This window comes from Amblyomma americanum, chromosome 3 (genome assembly GCF_052857255.1).
Source record: "Amblyomma americanum isolate KBUSLIRL-KWMA chromosome 3, ASM5285725v1, whole genome shotgun sequence".
NCBI classification, from domain to species: Eukaryota; Metazoa; Arthropoda; class Arachnida; order Ixodida; family Ixodidae; genus Amblyomma; species Amblyomma americanum.
The window spans coordinates 200113808-200130558 of record NC_135499.1 but is presented as its reverse complement, the minus strand read 5'-3'; the positions used below and the strand labels follow the sequence as shown (position 1 = coordinate 200130558).

General features: G+C 44.5%; 3 protein-coding genes across 3 annotated transcripts; 2 read left to right on the top strand and 1 right to left on the bottom strand.

The window, feature by feature from the left end:
• Positions 1-389: 389 nt before the first annotated feature.
• Positions 390-4083, top strand: trk (trunk). The gene has a single exon (XM_077659616.1). It carries the CDS (start codon positions 460-462, stop codon positions 1282-1284), a length of 825 nt encoding a protein of 274 aa, XP_077515742.1. The 5' UTR covers positions 390-459; the 3' UTR covers positions 1285-4083.
• Positions 4077-5478, bottom strand: Hsc20 (iron-sulfur cluster co-chaperone protein HscB-like protein, mitochondrial). Its single transcript, XM_077659617.1, has 2 exons — positions 5010-5478; positions 4077-4465 (listed from the first exon to the last, which is right to left on the bottom strand). The coding sequence occupies exons 1-2, from the start codon at positions 5439-5441 to the stop codon at positions 4094-4096; spliced, it is 804 nt and encodes a 267-aa protein (XP_077515743.1). The 5' UTR covers positions 5442-5478; the 3' UTR covers positions 4077-4093.
• Positions 5479-5644: 166 nt separating this feature from the next.
• On the top strand, positions 5645-16547 carry LOC144125871 (osteoclast-stimulating factor 1-like). Its single transcript, XM_077659618.1, has 8 exons — positions 5645-5832; positions 6121-6167; positions 6267-6384; positions 7347-7438; positions 9954-10073; positions 12441-12519; positions 12604-12702; positions 16371-16547. Exons 1-8 carry the CDS (start codon positions 5787-5789, stop codon positions 16421-16423), a joined length of 654 nt encoding a protein of 217 aa, XP_077515744.1. The 5' UTR covers positions 5645-5786; the 3' UTR covers positions 16424-16547.
• Positions 16548-16751: the final 204 nt, after the last annotated feature.

Here is a 16751-nt window from a genome sequence, read left to right as displayed (position 1 = left end):
ACCCGCACATTTTGCCCCCAAAACGTCGTGCGCGTGTCTCCCCTCACCCGCAGCTGCAGGGAACAAGTGACCGGGACCCGCCGCGGAGGGCCGGGCATGCCAGTAATCGATTATCACGCGTTCTTACAGCTTTGAAGCTCTCCTCCCCGCTCCTCCTTCCCCTCTTCCATTTGTCTTTTTTGTTTATTGCTTATGCCTCCCTTCAGCCGTCCCTCAACGAAAGCAGTGGTGACCCCAGCCAGCTTTCCGCCTCTCCCTTCTTGGGGTGACATGCGACATTCCATGGTTCCGCGGAAAATGACGCCTCCCCCTTTCCGCGGGCTTGTTCCACGCGCGCGGTCATCGGCCTGTCGCGGAGAGGCGCAGCCAGTGAAGCGTCAGCACTTCGTACGGACGAACAACGTTTCGTGAGCCTTCTTAAAAGCGCCCAGACACAGACAGTGCTGTCATGAGGCAACCATGTCTCCGTCAGCACGTGTCGCGCTTTTCGTCATTTCAGTCTTGTTTCACCTGCTGAGGCCGGCGGCATGTGGCCAGGTCGGCTGCGCTCCGGCCGCTGTGGATAAGCTTCGCGACCGGCTGGGACCGGCGTTCAACCCGCGCTACATGTCCATTGATAAGCCGCCGCCGGAGCCAGAGGAGCCTGCACGCATCTACGCCCGACACACGGACGCCGTCCAGAGCGACGCTTCCCACGCCGAAGGTGACGCGTCGAACTTGCAAGGTGATCATCGGACGCCTAGTTTCCGCGTGGACCCGGAGTTCATGCAGGACGTGGTAGAGGGCGAAAGCGACGCCGACCCTTCACTCCGAGAGCAAAGGAATGATAAAAGCATCGACGTCAAGCCGTCAGGGGTGCCATCGAAGAAGTTGCTATGGCTAGAGAAGGCAGTCTCTAGAGGGGACATCAAAGACAGCGAACAAGCTCAGAGACCGCCTTCGCGGGAGCTCGGCGATTTGCGCGGTTCCCGCGGCCGTCGAGAAGACGACACCAAGACGCCTTGGGGTTGCGAGTCCCGCATAGTGTGGCAAGACTTAGGAGAGGATCGTTTCCCGCGGTTTCTTCGCACTGTGCACTGCAAGGGCGAACCATGCTGGTTCACACATTTCCGGTGCCAAGGCCGCGCTTTCACCGTCAAGGTGTTGAGACGCGCGAACGCCGATGCGCCCTGTACCGATGGTGTCCGCACTTCGCTCGACCACTTGCCCGCCGGCATCCGCGAGAACTGGGTCTTCGAAGAGCGCGCGGTCACCTTCTGCTGCGAATGCTCCAGTGACGACTGAGGACCTCTGCTCTCAGCAACTGACATAAAGGAAACGAAGGACATGTAGCACTGCACGGTTCAGCCGTCTGACGTGTGTAAAATGCTGAACGGCTTCAGTTTGCGGTCTGACGTGTGTAAAAGGCTGAACGGCTTCAGTTTGCGGTCTGACGTGTGTATAAAGGCTGAACGGCTTCAGTTTGAAAACCAGCCGTGCAGTGCAGCTGTGTTAAGTGTGCTCGACAGTGTGCCCCTGGGCCTCTGCATTGCTGTGAACGATTGCTGCAATCGTCAAACAGCAAAAAGCAGAGTTTTCACCTGAAACAACCCTTTCAGCGAAAAATGTCCAAGTATGCATCACACAGTGCCGAACACGTCGAATGTCTCACTTGGAGTGCTGTGTTTCATCAACTGATGACGGTACTGCACATTAGATTACTTTGTTGCTGCACTTGGACAGCCACAGGTAACGATACCACTAGTTTGTGCGAAAATAGGCAAACACTAAAGGCATGTTCTGCCCCAGAATTTCATGCGGTATGTGGCGATAGGAACTGCGGCTATGTCAACACAGACAGAAGAAAGGGTAAACAGATGTGATGCTGTGACTTCAGTGCGCCACGATGTAGGCGAAATGAAAGGTGGTGCGTGGTTATGTAGGAGAGCAACGTGCCTCTGAATGTGCGCATCAGGACTATGGGCAGCTCTCTTTCAGGTAATTAAGTGTTAACTTGGGCTGGTTGATGTATGATGGAAAGAGTGGAACAGTAATGAGGCAGGATAACAGAAGGTGACAGACACAAGCTCTGCGTGTCACTCCCTTTTGGGTGCTCGTGCTGTAGTTGCCTTACATAACAGGCTGCCTAAGAAACCCTTGTTGAGCAGATATGGTTGTTACTGGCTTGGCATGCCCGATAAATTCTCAAAATAAGTAGAACATACAGCAGTCACAGGTAGCTTTATGTTTTGACGATGCAAGACCCACTGAAGAGCTCAAATTGCATCACGAAATTAAAAGCAAAAACCAAATGTCGACCTGAAGCTCATTAGTTTACACCTCAAGATACTCTGCATTTAGTGCTGGCAGCCATTGCCCCATTACAAGGAAAATATATTTTCTAATGCTTGTTCCTCTGACATGAATGATGCATGTTCTGAAGCAACACTTTCTGACAGGCTAGTTGGTATACAATCTTTTAGAAATGTTGAGCGCTAAAATTGACAGTTTCACTTCTGTCTTGTAGTCTGTTCTTTTTCCTGTGAATCTCAGTTTAGCGCGCATTGCTAAAAGAATGAGGCAAGATGAATAAAAATATCCTGACCTGCACTGCACATTTGTGTTAATCAGATTAGAATGTACATCTGAAAAGACATCGCATTTCACTGCTCCTCAGTCCAAGGACCTATGGAAGTATTAGAGTCACTAAATAAAGTCTTCTTTATTTAGTGACTCTAGGGAGCATGAGTGATTGCAGCTTGGTCTTCCAATTACAAGTGATATGCTGACAACCTGGCAGCTAGCTATGACAAACTGCAAAGTATAAAAGTTGAAAAAAATTAGTTCCCACTGAGGTCTTATTTGGAGATTTTCAACATGGTCTTAACTGTCTTGCTTCTCGCATATTACAGAAGTATAAAAATCTGTTTCGTTAATGAATCTCTGACTGGTTTGCCAGTACTGGCTCGCATGTAACTCCTTGTGTTAGAGGCTACTGCTTCTGCAGTAGTTGATGCCCTAGCCTTTGCCTGTGTCAATTTAACACTGCTGGAACAACACAACCATAAGCTTTCACATGAAGTGTCATAAATTCGTAGACGGCAATGCTCGGAAAAGCCACCATTGAATACAATCATGTTCATTGCGCCTCTATTTACACTTTGACACAGTTCCTGGTGCTGCAGCCAGTGTTAGCATGCTCCTTTGGATTGACACAATTGTGTATGCTTGCGCTGCTAGCAATCAGAAATCAGATGTCAAAAGATTAGCATCATGCCACACTAATACCTCGGTTACATGGTACCTCAAATGCATTTTAGGCAAAAACATTAAATTTCACCAAAACAGCAATGATGTAGCTAACCTTGCAGCTTAAGGCGGAACAGTGACTGACCTTTAAGCATAAGTATTAAAATTAAATGGCAGAATCTTATTTCCTAAATGAGCTAACAATTTATTTGCTCTTTTCAAAACCCAACCTCTTGTCAGCAACAATTTTTGTTTGCAGCATGCCCAGTGTAGGTGCTTGCTGATGCTGCAACAAGTTTACTGCTATAATTTTGCGCACGAAGTATAAACAGCAGTCCAAAGAGTAGAACTACACTTTTTATATATTCGTTAGATGCTGTTAAAAACTGCCAGCTGTCTAGATTTCCTCGTTTGTTTTCAGTTTTGTTACACTGAATGGCACTGCGGGTGCAGTTTTCTGAAGGCCGCTCACCTGGGCTTCAGAGGCCTTGTACGGCTGGCCTCATCACCGAGGCAAGGTTCATTGAGGCAAATGCGCAGCATTTATGCTGTGCAGCAACGTCCACCTTTGAACAAAAGGAACTGGTTTTCAAAGGATTTAGTGGGGTGGCCGACATTTAGAATACCCATTCACGACGTGTCTGACATTTCACAAATTTTTTGCCTGGCTAGTTACTTCGATTAGGTCTTAGTGCCCATTATAGCATTAGCAAAGGAATGCACTAGCATGTTGCAAGCAATAAAGTTCTGCAAGAACGTATGAGTGGGCCCGTTATATAACTTTGTGGGCACTGTTTGGAAGATGACACAATAAATGCACTTCACTGTCTACTAAACACACGTGCAAAGAAGTGGTTCTGGCTCTTTATTTCTCTAAAATGTCCTTGAGTTTTGTCTCTATGTTCCTAAGGTATTTTAATTTAGCCAACTCAATGCTGGCTAGATCAAAACTGTCCTTTTCAAATGCAGCACTTAGCTGTTTTGCCAGTTCTTCGGCTTCACTCTGCACAACTTTGAGGTACTCTTCTGCTGACTTCTGATTCTGCTGCTCTTCAACAGATGCCACTTCTTCATTGAGCTCCATCATGCGAGCCAGGAAACCAGAGTCCAGCACAACAGAGTCAAGGTCTTTCCCCCTAAGCTTGAGCAGGTACTTGGCTCTCTTCTCGGGCTTTGACAGCGTCTGGTAAGCCTGGTTCACCAGTGCTGAAAGGTTGTCAGATAGGGCCTGCTCCTTCTGGATTGAAGTGAACACACACACAAAGACAGAAACTTGCTTGTACATACCTGACCACAATCGGCAGACACTGCGGCAAGCGACGCGCATGTTTCACTCAATTCAATATCTGTACATAGATCACAAAGCTGACGTTCACTGTAGATTTCATGCCTTTCACGTCCTTTCAAACCGTAATGCCTAAAGCAGCCTCTTTTTGTTCTTTGTAAGTACCTCCTTTCCACAAAGGTGCCTTAAAGCGCCCCTCCACCTTTGAGCAGCCGGCGATGCTAAGATAGACAAAGCGGCAAACAAAAGTGACATGGTGCGCGTGTGCACCCTTCCGAGATGTCGGGTGTGCAAGGCGTAACAGCTTAGCCCTACGCAAGCAACAAGCTTACCGCAGTTACGTTGTCATAATGAATGGTGTCATAACAGGCAACCGCTGTATGTACCCGTACTGACACAGAAGTAGGTTCAGAGATTCTCATCTTTGCATGAAACATAGCGTTGTACGAAAGCCTGTGCTACCACGTTCTGCAGTAGAAAATTAGAGGCCGCATACCTTAGATTTTGCAGCGAATTTGTCGGGGTGAAGCAAGCGCTGTAAGTCTCGAAACTTAGCTTGAAGCTTGCTAGCGTCGATGTTATACTTCGCTTCTTCATTAAAGACTTCAAAATAATTTAAACGGTGTGACGTTTCCTGCGGGCTCTCGCACTTGCGACAGATGAAATCTGTTTTTCCAAGATCTTCAGAGCAGTTCCAGCAAGCGGCACTTGACGATTGACCCGCAAGCCGCACAAGCGACGGTGGGAACACCAGTGTTCCGGTCCCCAAAAAGCTGTCTTTGCTATATGCATACAGTGAACATGCTACACGTGTATTCGACTGCCGTAATGGTTGAGTTCGGCAAGCATTTTTAACACCGGCTAAAAAGCGAAACCTAAATTTTCCCCACGAAACCGCGGTCGTGAAAAGCTTCAAGGAAGCCGCCATTTTCACGACTGCGGCGGCACTGGCGGATAATTTTCATAATATCCGCAAAACAATCTGTAGCTGTATCAGTCACAAATATAACAAATAGTATAGCACAGTTTTAATAAGTTATTTGTTTCATTCATTTAACTAGCAATGTCATGAAGAAGTAGCATTGTGGCAGAATCGTTGAGTTCCTTAGTGGTTGAAACAACCAAATCAAAACAAACACCTCCCACAATCAGTAGCGGAAGAGTGCAGAAAATGAGTAGTGCCCATTGGAGTTAATCCGCGCTGTAATCATTGGCACAATTATCTGAAAACTGTTGCTGTTCGTCAACGAGTAAAAGAATAAACCGTCCAAGAATGACGAGCAAACCTTCTAGACCCGCGCCACCGCCGCCAAAACCCGGTAAGTCAGCTGTTGATCCTAAACCAACTGAACGTGCTGTTTTGTTTATTAACTATCGACGAATATTCAGTGACAGTAACCATTTTTAACTTTCTGAAGCTGCTTCAAAGTTGCTCTTGTATGAGTTAGCGGTGTGGATAGATTTAGTGCATTGCATCGAAAAATGTTGTGTCATACTTTCTAACGAGGCCACACCCGAGTATGAATTATCATGGAAAGAAAGCACGCGGAAGCAACTAAAAATTAAACAGCACGTGGATTTTTGAAAGTCTTGTGTCGTTTATACAGGCAGCGTGAAAGTTTTCCGGGCGCTTTACAAGTACAACGCTCAACAGGTGGGTATGGCGGGCTGCTTGTTAATAGGTACTTCAGATTTAAAAACAAAAAAAAAGCGTTTTATATACATTCCTTCTTTGCGATGTCCTGTCTTACAGCCAGATGAGCTGTCCTTCGAAGAAGGAGATTTGCTTTACGTTTTTGACATGACGTCCGACCCAAACTGGTGGAAAGCAAGATGTGACCGTCGCTCTGGACTTATTCCGAGCAATTACGGTAAGAGACGGATGCAAGCCTTGGCGGATGTGCGGAGCGCAATTCAAAAATGCTTTCAGAACCCGCACGCCCACACCCGCTACTGTGTACAGTGGCGGGTGTGAATTTACATAATGCACGTTTCAGTAAACGTGTGTACAGAAACGGCTTCAGGCCATGGTATTTGTTGGTTGCAGTGATTAACGCTTGTTTCTGCCAGTTCGGTTCCTGTTTAGTTGATGAACTGCACCTCAAATATATATATATATATATATATATATATATATATATATATATATATATATATATATATATATATATATATATATATATATATATATATATATATATATATATATAATCACCAAAAATTGAAGAAACATAACAGGATTTAATTCACGACGTTTCGGCTGGAGGACCAGCCTTTTTAAAAAGGCTGGTCCTCCAAATGTGTGCTTATCAACACATTTCATGCCATTGTTTACCACACACACAGAAGAATATCGCATAGGAGTGCTCACATTTAAGTTTGGCTCAGTAGTGACCTACTAAAAACAGGCTAAAAGTGCCATAGCATCAAAGTGCATTACTTACCGTGGCTTGTCAGAACTGCATGTGCTGCACCGGCTTTCTGCATTTCTTCCAGAATGTCAGCAGTGTTTAGTGCATGATTGGCTTAGGTTTGCTCGAACAGCACATGTTCCATTTGACGTGCTTTTGTTCCAGCTTTATTGTGCTGACAGAAGAAAAGCTATAGTGATAAGAAAACAGCTACATAATTGAAGTGAATCACATGGTTGGTCAACTGTGTACAATTCTTGCATGTTTGTACACAAATGAGCAAGAATCCACTCTTTTTGCACTGCAGTGGTTATGCCATTGGTGGTTCTGAACACCCATTGTTTGGACACCAAACCTTTTTTTTTTTACTTACCACAGTTAAGTAAAGAAATTTGGTTGACTGTTCATGCGTGTGCTTGCAGTTGAAGAAAATGCAGAAGAGGTTCTTCACCCTCTTCACGAATCTGCCAAGCGAGGCAACCTGCAGTTCCTAGAAGAATGTCTGTCCAACAAGGTTATACTTTTAATTTTTGACAACTAGTGATTTCTTGTTTCATGAATTATGCCTACATACTGTCATGAGTTATGCCTTCATACTGATATGCATGAATTGAGGGTGGCATGTGAAAGGAATGAATTGTTGGTGTCGCATTTGCTGAAATATCTTACGGCCACTGCTACTGCTGCCTTCATTACGATTGCACTGGGTGAAGATAGTTTTATAAGAGTATATTCCCATACCCCCAGGAAAAGCAAGTATAAAAGCTGCCGCATTCTCAGGTATTATTGACCTCTCTGCAACTACAGAACAATTGTGTCTATGATTAGTGTGTTTTAGAAATTGGGTCTTTTTTTCGTGTTGCATAAAATTAATGCCTACTTCTGAAAGTGAAATGTAATGATTCTCTGATTTGCACTCATTGTACTAGTTCTGAAAAGTTCCATAATGATGTAAACGTGAAGTGCAGGCTCTGGCAGTTCAGTTTCAGCGTGGCACCAGCACTCCGCATCCGCATCCAGAGTTAAGTTAGTGAGTGCAGGCCTTGTCATATGCTTTGTTGAAAAAAGAGCCATCTGCGTGCTGCCACCTACGTTAAAGAGGCACTGAGGACTAGTCAATACAATTTTTTTTTTTTGTAAAAATTGATTCTGTGGCACTTTCTTTGTACGTAGATGTTTGTCTGGCAGCAAAATATGCATTGATTGCTGAGAAAAATGGGTTTAAAAATACAACTACCTTGATACAAACTCATGATGTGTGCACCGAAAATGTCTATCCTCTGGAATTCGCACACAAAAAGCTGTGTCAACACCCCGCTGTTGCTTGCACATTCGGCCGAAGATGGTGATACCTGTATTTTGTTTTTTGGCTTTGTCTGGCTTATCAAAGCTCTGTTTTCAGTTAGAGTAGTGACTTTGTCGTTTGAATTCTGTGATCTGTCAATACTGGCGAACTTAAGTTTGTCCTTTGTGCGCCTTTAACTGCACTAACTTCAATGGGAATAAGTAATCACAGCAAAGTAGAACTTGTTGCCCTAGACCAGCACCTGGCAGTTGCCATTTCTCGGCAAAATTGTTGCATGTATGTATTACACACACATGGTTTGCAAACATGCAGTGAGTTGCTGCATGTGAGTGTACAGTCATGACTGCTGTGGTTTATGGACCTTGTGCTGTGTACAAATATCCACTGCATTCTTCTCCAACTTACATGTCTTCATTGCATTTTGCTGCACTTTAACTGTATTTACAATTTGGTGGGTGCGATTCATGGGCGCAGGCTGAACTAGGTGGGCACTTTTGTAGAATGAACAAGAAAGTGCAGGAAGAAGGTGCAGGTGGGGCTGAAGAAATTATGAAAGTGCTGCTCTTGTTGAACCAAATCAGAAAGTACAGCCAAATCAGAGAAATCGTTACCTTATTATGTATTCCATACACATGGTGCCAAATCTTCTGATTCATATCAACCTCAAATAGCCATGATGTGCCATTGGTCATGGCATCTGTTCATTTTTTGCCATCATTAAAAGAAAGTGGAACTGAGGTACACTATTAGTGCTTAGAGTGCATGCTAAATGAAAAGGCGCAGAAAGCACTGTGTGTAAATAAAGTATAGCTGTTGAGCCAGGTTGCAAAATTGGAAGGAAAAGACCCATTGTTATTTTTCTGATCATGAATAAAGTAAAATTGTTGATTATGTGCTGCATATTTGGAAGGCTTGTGTGCTTAACATTCTAGTATGCAGCTTGCCGATGAAGTTCCTCTATGACTGTACAATAAGACTAGCCTGTTGGTTTAAGAGTAACTTGCTGCTCCTGTGAAATAATAGTAGAGTATTTTTGTCTGAGATAACCTGCCTGTGTACTCAGTGCTGCCAATTTTAATCTACAGGAAAAGATGGTGATAAAGCCTGTTGGTCAATAATAACTCTCAAAATCTGCTGATTCTGTTGAGGACATTGAGTCTCAACTATGCTACATTTCTGCACCTTTCCATGAATGCACAGCTCCTCCATGAATCTTCCACATATGGTAATGAAGTTATTAGGACCAAGTTTACACCGTTACCAGTGTATAGCAGCATAGAGCAGCAATGTTTTGCGTTTCGCTGAACAGAAAGTCAGTTTTTGTTACACTCCAGTCATGGCCACCGTGAATTTGCAAGGCTAGGTTAGTTTACTCATAGAGCTTATCTTAGGCCGCAGTGGTGGCTCAGTGGTTATGGCACTCGGCTGCTGAACCGAAAGGCGCAGGTTCGATCCCAGCCGCAGTGGTCGAGTTTCGCTGGGTGTGAAATTCTAGAGGCCCGTGTACTGTGCGATGTCACTGCATGTTAAAGAACCCCAGGTGGTCGAAATTTCTGGAGCCCTTCACTACGACGTCCCTCATAGCCTGAGTCGCTTGCTTTGGGACGTTAACCCCCCATACACCATAAACCACAGAACTTATGAGACTCGAAACCCCCCTCCGGCTTTCGCGCACTCTATTTAATTCCATTTTTAATGCCGGTCAATGTTGTGCAAACTGCAGGTTTCAGCGAACAGCCTTGACAAGGCCGGGTGCACCGCACTTCACTGGGCAGCGCATGGAGGGCATGCAGAGTGTGCCCGAATTCTGCTCTCTATACCAGGTGTCCAGATTGACGTACAGGTGATTGCTGCTGCACTTTTATGCATTTTAGATTTCTTCTTGCTTGAGAACATACCTTGAAGGACTGTAGACGTCATATTTTGGTAGTGTGTTTTATGCTGTTTAATCGTGCTTAAGACATTACTATACATGGACGGATAAGTGTACATGGCCAGCCATGTGTTGTGAAGGCAAGGTCACTGATGGACCCAATGGACTGCAAGAGAAGGCAAGCGTATTGTCAAGTTGGTGGATGAAATTAGTTCGTGGGGATAAGATGGCCAGAGCTAGCATAGGATAGGGTTAATTAGAGAGATATTGGAGAGGCTTTTGTCCTGCAGTGGACGTAGTTAGGCTGATGATGATACAAGGAGCACCACGTGGTTTTCACCTCTGACCAGTAAATAGTTTAGGACTGAATTTCTTCTCTCATGTTGTTTCAGTTTTGTTTCAGCAGCCATACAATTTCTGTGATGTCAAAGTTCAGTATAGGTCACATGAGGCATTAAAGCAGAAATCCACATGGACGCCTATTTACCTGATGTGTTATCAGTGTAATAGCATTAGAAGCTGTTGATCCCTTTTCCAGAAGTGACGTCACTTCTCCTCCAGCATTTTCTTGCAGACAGTGGCAGCTGCTTTTTCATTCGTTGTCATTCCTGCCCTTATTTGAAACAGGCTGCCTTACCTACTTGAGTTTTTTGGTGAATTCAAACAACAAAGCAGCAGTTTAATTGTAGTTTCCTTATGTTTCACATGACCTGTACTGAACAGCCATCGTCCAGCTGTTCGAGCCTAAACTTGAACAGTATGAGAGGAGAAATTCAGTTATAAATTATGGATGGGTCACAAGCAAATATCATGTGGTGCTCTATGTATAATCATGTCATACACATCATTACAAAGAGGAAAACATGCAAGAAAAATTTGGTATTTTACTCCTTTAATGCATTTGCTACAAATGTCTGAATTGGTGGACAAAACTATGGGAACCGAAGGAGCAAAGCCATTGAATTGCAACAATGGTGGTGAGATGATTGTCTTCAAACCATGGCTGAGTGGATCACTTGTCGGTTTCTTTAACTATAGTCTATTGCATTTCTGATAGATTCTAAACTTACTTTCTATTTTTGTTGGAGTCTTTATGAGGCATAAGTGTTGGAACTGTCTTTCGTATTTGACCCACATGTGACAGCCTTCAAGATGGCATTGCACGGATTGGCTTTCCAACAAGGCAGTCATGGATGTTTTGCTCGATAGTGGAGACTTTATTCAATGCACACAGAATGCAGAATGCACAGCCCTCAATAACAGTACAATTATTTAGCGTGACCAGGCGGTCTCGTGAAATCAATTCGAGGAACTCTGGGCTATTCTTTCTGGCAGGACTGTGCCGTGTGTGCAGAATTCTGGAATCTGACAGCCCTCTGAGACAAAATTTGGAAATCCATGCGTATGGGGAGAGCCACAGGTAGAATGGTGCCTTATATGATGATGACTGGATTAAAACATCAATATTAATAAAATTGTTGCATCATAACTTGGGCTGTTCGAATAGGATTGTTACATGGACTTGAAGATGATGTACCATTCCAAAAGTTAAAATCTTGACAGAGCTGTGAAGTAGGCTGCAGTAACGAAATGCTGACTGGACCATAGCGGTGGCTTGGTGGTTTGAGAGTCCACCTCGTGTGCGAGTGCAGGGTTCATTCTCCATTGCTGCATGGTACCCACCGGTTTCCATTGGGCACAAGCTTCCTTCTAGCCTGGTGCATGGTTTCTCTCAGCTGAAATGCTTGAAAAAAATGAGATGACGCAAACAAAAACACATCAGCCATAGCGGTTTTTGGTCAAGCTGTCCTTGTGCCATTAAAGATCATATTGCCGCAAATCTTTGCAGTGTTTGTTCATTCTTCAAAGCTGCCGGCACACCGCTTTATTGCTTTGTTTGTGATGGAAGACACAACCAGATTTATCTCGATTGATCGCATTCAGGCGGAGCTGATTCTACGTTGTTCCAGAATGTTCTAGTAACTTTGCACGCTTTATCTCGAAAGTTCGCTATCAGATTTAAATTGAACACGGCCGAGAGCGCCAGCATTCTGTTCAACGACCGCCAAGCACGCTTGTTGCTACGCCGCCGTCGAGTGATTCAGTCCATTGTGGGCACAAGTCAGCCCAAATAAAGAGTTTTGCTTAGACACCATTTTCGCCGTCTTTCTGCTCTCCGGACTACAGTCACCACTTTGTGGCAGTATCATCATTGGAAGGGTTACATTTGGTAGAGTTAAATGACGTCCCCCTCTCTTGAAGCCATGGAAATAAATGTAGGCGCAAAGCATTATTCTTGATGGGCATTACAGAATACTGCTCCTGTTCCTTTTGCAGAACAAACTCGGTGACACACCACTCCATTCTAGTGCATGGAAGGGACACAGCGACATTGTTCGCATGCTTCTGAATGCAGGTATGCATTGTCTTGTGGCACCTCACAAATATGGGGAAGTTGAGTGTCATAATGTGAACCATTGTGTTTATCTGCCATGGTCAGGAGCCAACAAGAATATAAAGAACAAAGAAGGAAGGACACCACTTGAACTGTCCAGTGATCCAGAGACCATTGCCTTGTTGAAGACCTCTCAGAGGACATGTGAGTTGTTTGGGCACTTGCTTACTTTACCAATTTTTTTGTGAACTTTTACGTACTGTGGGCTTACATCTGAAGAGCTTGAAAAAAAAATTTTAATTTTGGATAATGTAATTTAATGTGTTGCAAATAAAGGCGTAAATAATATGTCTGAATTGGTATTTAAAAAGAAAAAAACATACCCTGCATTGAGCAGATGCAGGCTGCATGACCTTCTCCATATAAGGCTGACTGAAATCTATATGGGCCAGTTTTAGTATTGTGCAATTACAGGTTTTGTAATTTCGTTCATTCATACTGCTAGTGCACTTTTAAAAGGCAAATAAAGTCCCGAGCAGAACCATACATGTATCTGGCACTCATAACACATTGCTTCAAAGAAGCGAATTGCCTAAGACAAAATGCCAAAAAAAAAACCTAATCTCTGACCAAGCTTAACTGCAGTTAGAGCACTTATGCCACCCCACTATATCACAGTCTTTGTAGGGTAAGGAGAACCTTGTCCTCACCTTCCAAAACTTTTTTACTTTTAGGGAAGTCGTAACGGCTCTACTCTACGAGTGAGTAGCAAATCATGCAGCCTGGTTACTATTGGCAAAGACAGGACATAACTCAGTTTATTATAACGACCAACAGCGCGCATCCGATCGGGAACATCGTCTTCCTCACTTCAACACGAGCCATGTCATGCCGCTCGGCCGCATGGCGGCGCTTGCAGAATGTGAGCAGTGCGGCAATACTTTATGTAGTGGTATGTGAGGTGTAACGGCTAGAAGCTGCTCATGGGCTGTAAAGAGAGATAATTAGGGCACCATACTTATTGTGACCACCTGGGGCTGCTTATTGTGCGCCAAGATTGCACAGCAGATGGGCATTTTTTTCACATTTCGCCTCCTCTCTATTGTATGACTTCCTCAGCTCTCTGGTTTTCGCAGCTTCATTCGGGAGCTTTGCCTGCTTGTACAAGACTTGAAAGAAAAAAAAAGTTCACAACAGTATGTTCTCCATTTAATAATCCAAAGTGCTTAGTCTGTCTGGTGCTTGAGTGAAACAATTCTATATATGGCCGTCAGCTCGCCAGTTTTGTGCAGTGATTTAAAGGGACATTGAGGACAAATTAAGTTGGCCTTTATCAATAGGTTATCCCAATCTTATGACAGACTGGCTACTGTTACTGAAAACGAAGCTTTTATAAGCTAAAAAGTAAAAAAAAAATGAAATTGTGTCAATGATTTCTTCTTGTTGTGAATCTCTAAGGATAGGCCAATCTGCCATTTACTTACAACCAGTGACCACAGAGTCTTTTTTTCCATTGACTTTGTGTGCTTGACTTGAGTAGCAGGAAAAAATGCTCCATTTCTAATCCAATTTTCTTGGCAGTGAATATGACGTGTGCTTCTGGATAAACATCAGCATATCCCATTTGATCCAAACAGTTGGTTTTTCTTAGAACAAAAATTGCATAAATTTTCCTGTCCCCTTCAAACTACGGAGCACTCCAGGCGCCAGAAAGTGTAGAGAGATCTTTTATTCTGCCCTTCAATTTTATTTGCATTGCAGATGCATTGTTTTGGTGCAGTGGAGCTGTGTAAGCTTATTTTAACGCATTGTTGCAGTTATACCTGTGTTTACATTGACCACAGTGCATAATATTTTTAGCTCATGAACATACACCCTGTGGCAGTGGTCAATAACAAACGTTTGGCATCTGCTGTTAAGTTTTTACTAGCAACTAGGAAAACTGGTCACGAAAGAGTATGCCACTCATTAACACGGCAAATTCGAGTTCATGGATGTTTCCACCCTGGCACTGAATGCTAGCGGGACACATTTCTTTAGCTCACACGTGGTCACCCACATGGTCTGTATGTACTGTGCTTAATATACTTGAATCTGACGATAAAGTGCAGTCATTCATTCCTAACAATTTCTTGTCACAAAGCCGACCTAAAACAACGCATGCTGACTGTGCTGTGTGCTTACTCCTCCCTATATCCTTACTCTTCACTGGGTGCCACTGGCACGACTTATTTTCATGAAGGTCTACCTTCAGTTCACTGGGCTGCTTAACTTACCCGATCACCACGGATTAAACTTCTGTTATGACAGCGCCATCTGCTGCAATCCGCCTTTTTCACGACGCGACTGCGCATGCGCCCATCCCCTGGCGGCGGTGTCGCGAAACATATTGGAAGTGTCGCGCGCTCCACTCGAGACCGGCCGTGGAAGTGTAAACAAACCGGCTTCTTACGCGGGGTGCGTTGCTGCAGCTTTCGGGCGTTCAGCGCGACGCATTTGGCGATGCATACGACATGTGTTACATACGGCTGCAATGCCCAATATGTAAAGGGAAGCAAACTCGGATTTTTTCGCTTTCCGAACGCTTCCCGGGACCATCTTCGACGCGAAGCGTTGATAAAAGCAGTTCACTGGCTCGACGATCATGGCCGCCCTTGGGCACCGTCAAGCACGTCGAGACTGTGCGTGAATCACTTTGTGACAAGTACGGACGAGGTACTGCATTTAAATGCATGTGCAGTCTATCACGAAAGGTTTTATTCATGGCCAGGAAGGCCTCGAATGTCACCGCGGCATTTAGACTTCATTCCGACGCTTCTTGCTTTCTCAAGCAAGAAGGCCGAATGGGCAAGTGCTGTGAGCCGCTTTCAACGCGCGATGGAGCGGACAATGAAAAAGAAGCTACGAGAGCATTCACACATGGTGCTAGAATTTTGTCATAATCTCCTATTGAAATTTTTTTGTTTATTCCACTACACCCTTGCCAATCCCCTGGTGTGGGTATGTGCCATGTATTAAGAGGCAGAAGAAGAAGAAGGTGCGTTATGCGTGTGTTCGCATCATATCCATCATGAAGAGCGCTGCGTGGTATCACAGGAATGACTCAATGTGCACCCCTCGCGCTCGTCTTTATGAACGCGCATGCTTGTTTAACCTATGCAGCGGTGTGCTGTGGGAAAATAAAGTGAAATTCTAGCAGAGCTGCCATGTTGCGAGTACGCTTGTGCTTTTGTAGTTCGTGTAGCTATTCGGCAGTGCTTGAGCACAATGATTGCTTATGAAAACTGTTGTCCCCAGTCGTTTTCTGTGCTACGGCATGCACGATGTAGTATCCACCTTTTAATGGATGGCAGGCATACACAGCGGAAAACGCCGACCTCACTGATTGGGGATATTTCATTGAACATTATGTTCCGAATGTAGCCTTCATCTCTGAAGCGGCGGCCCTTGCTCAGCTGGCGTTCGCATCGCATGCCGGTTGATCGGAGATACTGAAGAATTTGCTCTTCGGTGGGCACAGCAGCCTGCTTCGGACTTCGCACCGAGCCATCAGTCAATCCTAGAAATCCTCCAGGTACCAGGTGCTGCCCAGGACATGCCATCGTTGACAGATTCCAACAAAATGTGCTCCGCAGCGGCACTCAGTCCGGCCGGGTTGGGCGCACACTACCCTTCCAGTGAGCTTCCAGCATTGTACACGTGGTGGCAGCACAGGAATATGAAAAAGGCGTATATTAGTGGTAACAAGTTTTTTCATAGCATTTCTAGATGTATCTCAGGACTACCATTATTCACTCAGTGCATTCGTGGTTGTCATTGCCATGAAAGTTTGTTTTGAAGGCACTGCAACAACACTTTTTCTTTTCTCTCAGCTCTCTCTGTGGATCCTGAGGAGTACCTTGAGTCTGACGAAGACTCCAGTTGATCGGTAACGAAAACAGTGTGAAGTCATGTTTTTACAGACTGGACAATGCATCAGCACAATGCATTAGAATTTTATACAGTTGACGTGGCATTAAAACTGTTTTTACATTAAAGTTATATATTCATGTGTTGTGCTGGTTTTCCTAAAGACATCATTATGCAATGCAAGAAATGTGTGAACTACTGCAAGACAGTATGCATGCATGCCGAGTAATAATGGCTATGCCATTTGCAACTTCCATGTGAACCCTTTATTTTAATATAAAATGATGGCTCGCAGCACAACACTGTCTGAAATTTACAGTGCTAAGGCAGGTTGCTATGTACCG

Excerpts from the sequence above, each read along its gene's own strand:
- Hsc20 (XM_077659617.1), bottom strand. The coding sequence starts at position 5,441 with ATGGCGGCTTCCTTGAAGCTTTTCACGACCGCGGTTTCGTGGGGAAAA. Across the intron at positions 4,466-5,009 it reads AATTCGCTGCAAAATCTAAG|AAGGAGCAGGCCCTATCTGA; the intron begins GTATGCGGCCTC and ends ACTTCAATCCAG.
- LOC144125871 (XM_077659618.1), top strand. The coding sequence starts at position 5,787 with ATGACGAGCAAACCTTCTAGACCCGCGCCACCGCCGCCAAAACCCG. Across the intron at positions 6,168-6,266 it reads ACAAGTACAACGCTCAACAG|CCAGATGAGCTGTCCTTCGA; the intron begins GTGGGTATGGCG and ends CCTGTCTTACAG. Across the intron at positions 7,439-9,953 it reads AAGAATGTCTGTCCAACAAG|GTTTCAGCGAACAGCCTTGA; the intron begins GTTATACTTTTA and ends TGCAAACTGCAG.
- trk (XM_077659616.1), top strand. The coding sequence starts at position 460 with ATGTCTCCGTCAGCACGTGTCGCGCTTTTCGTCATTTCAGTCTTGTTT.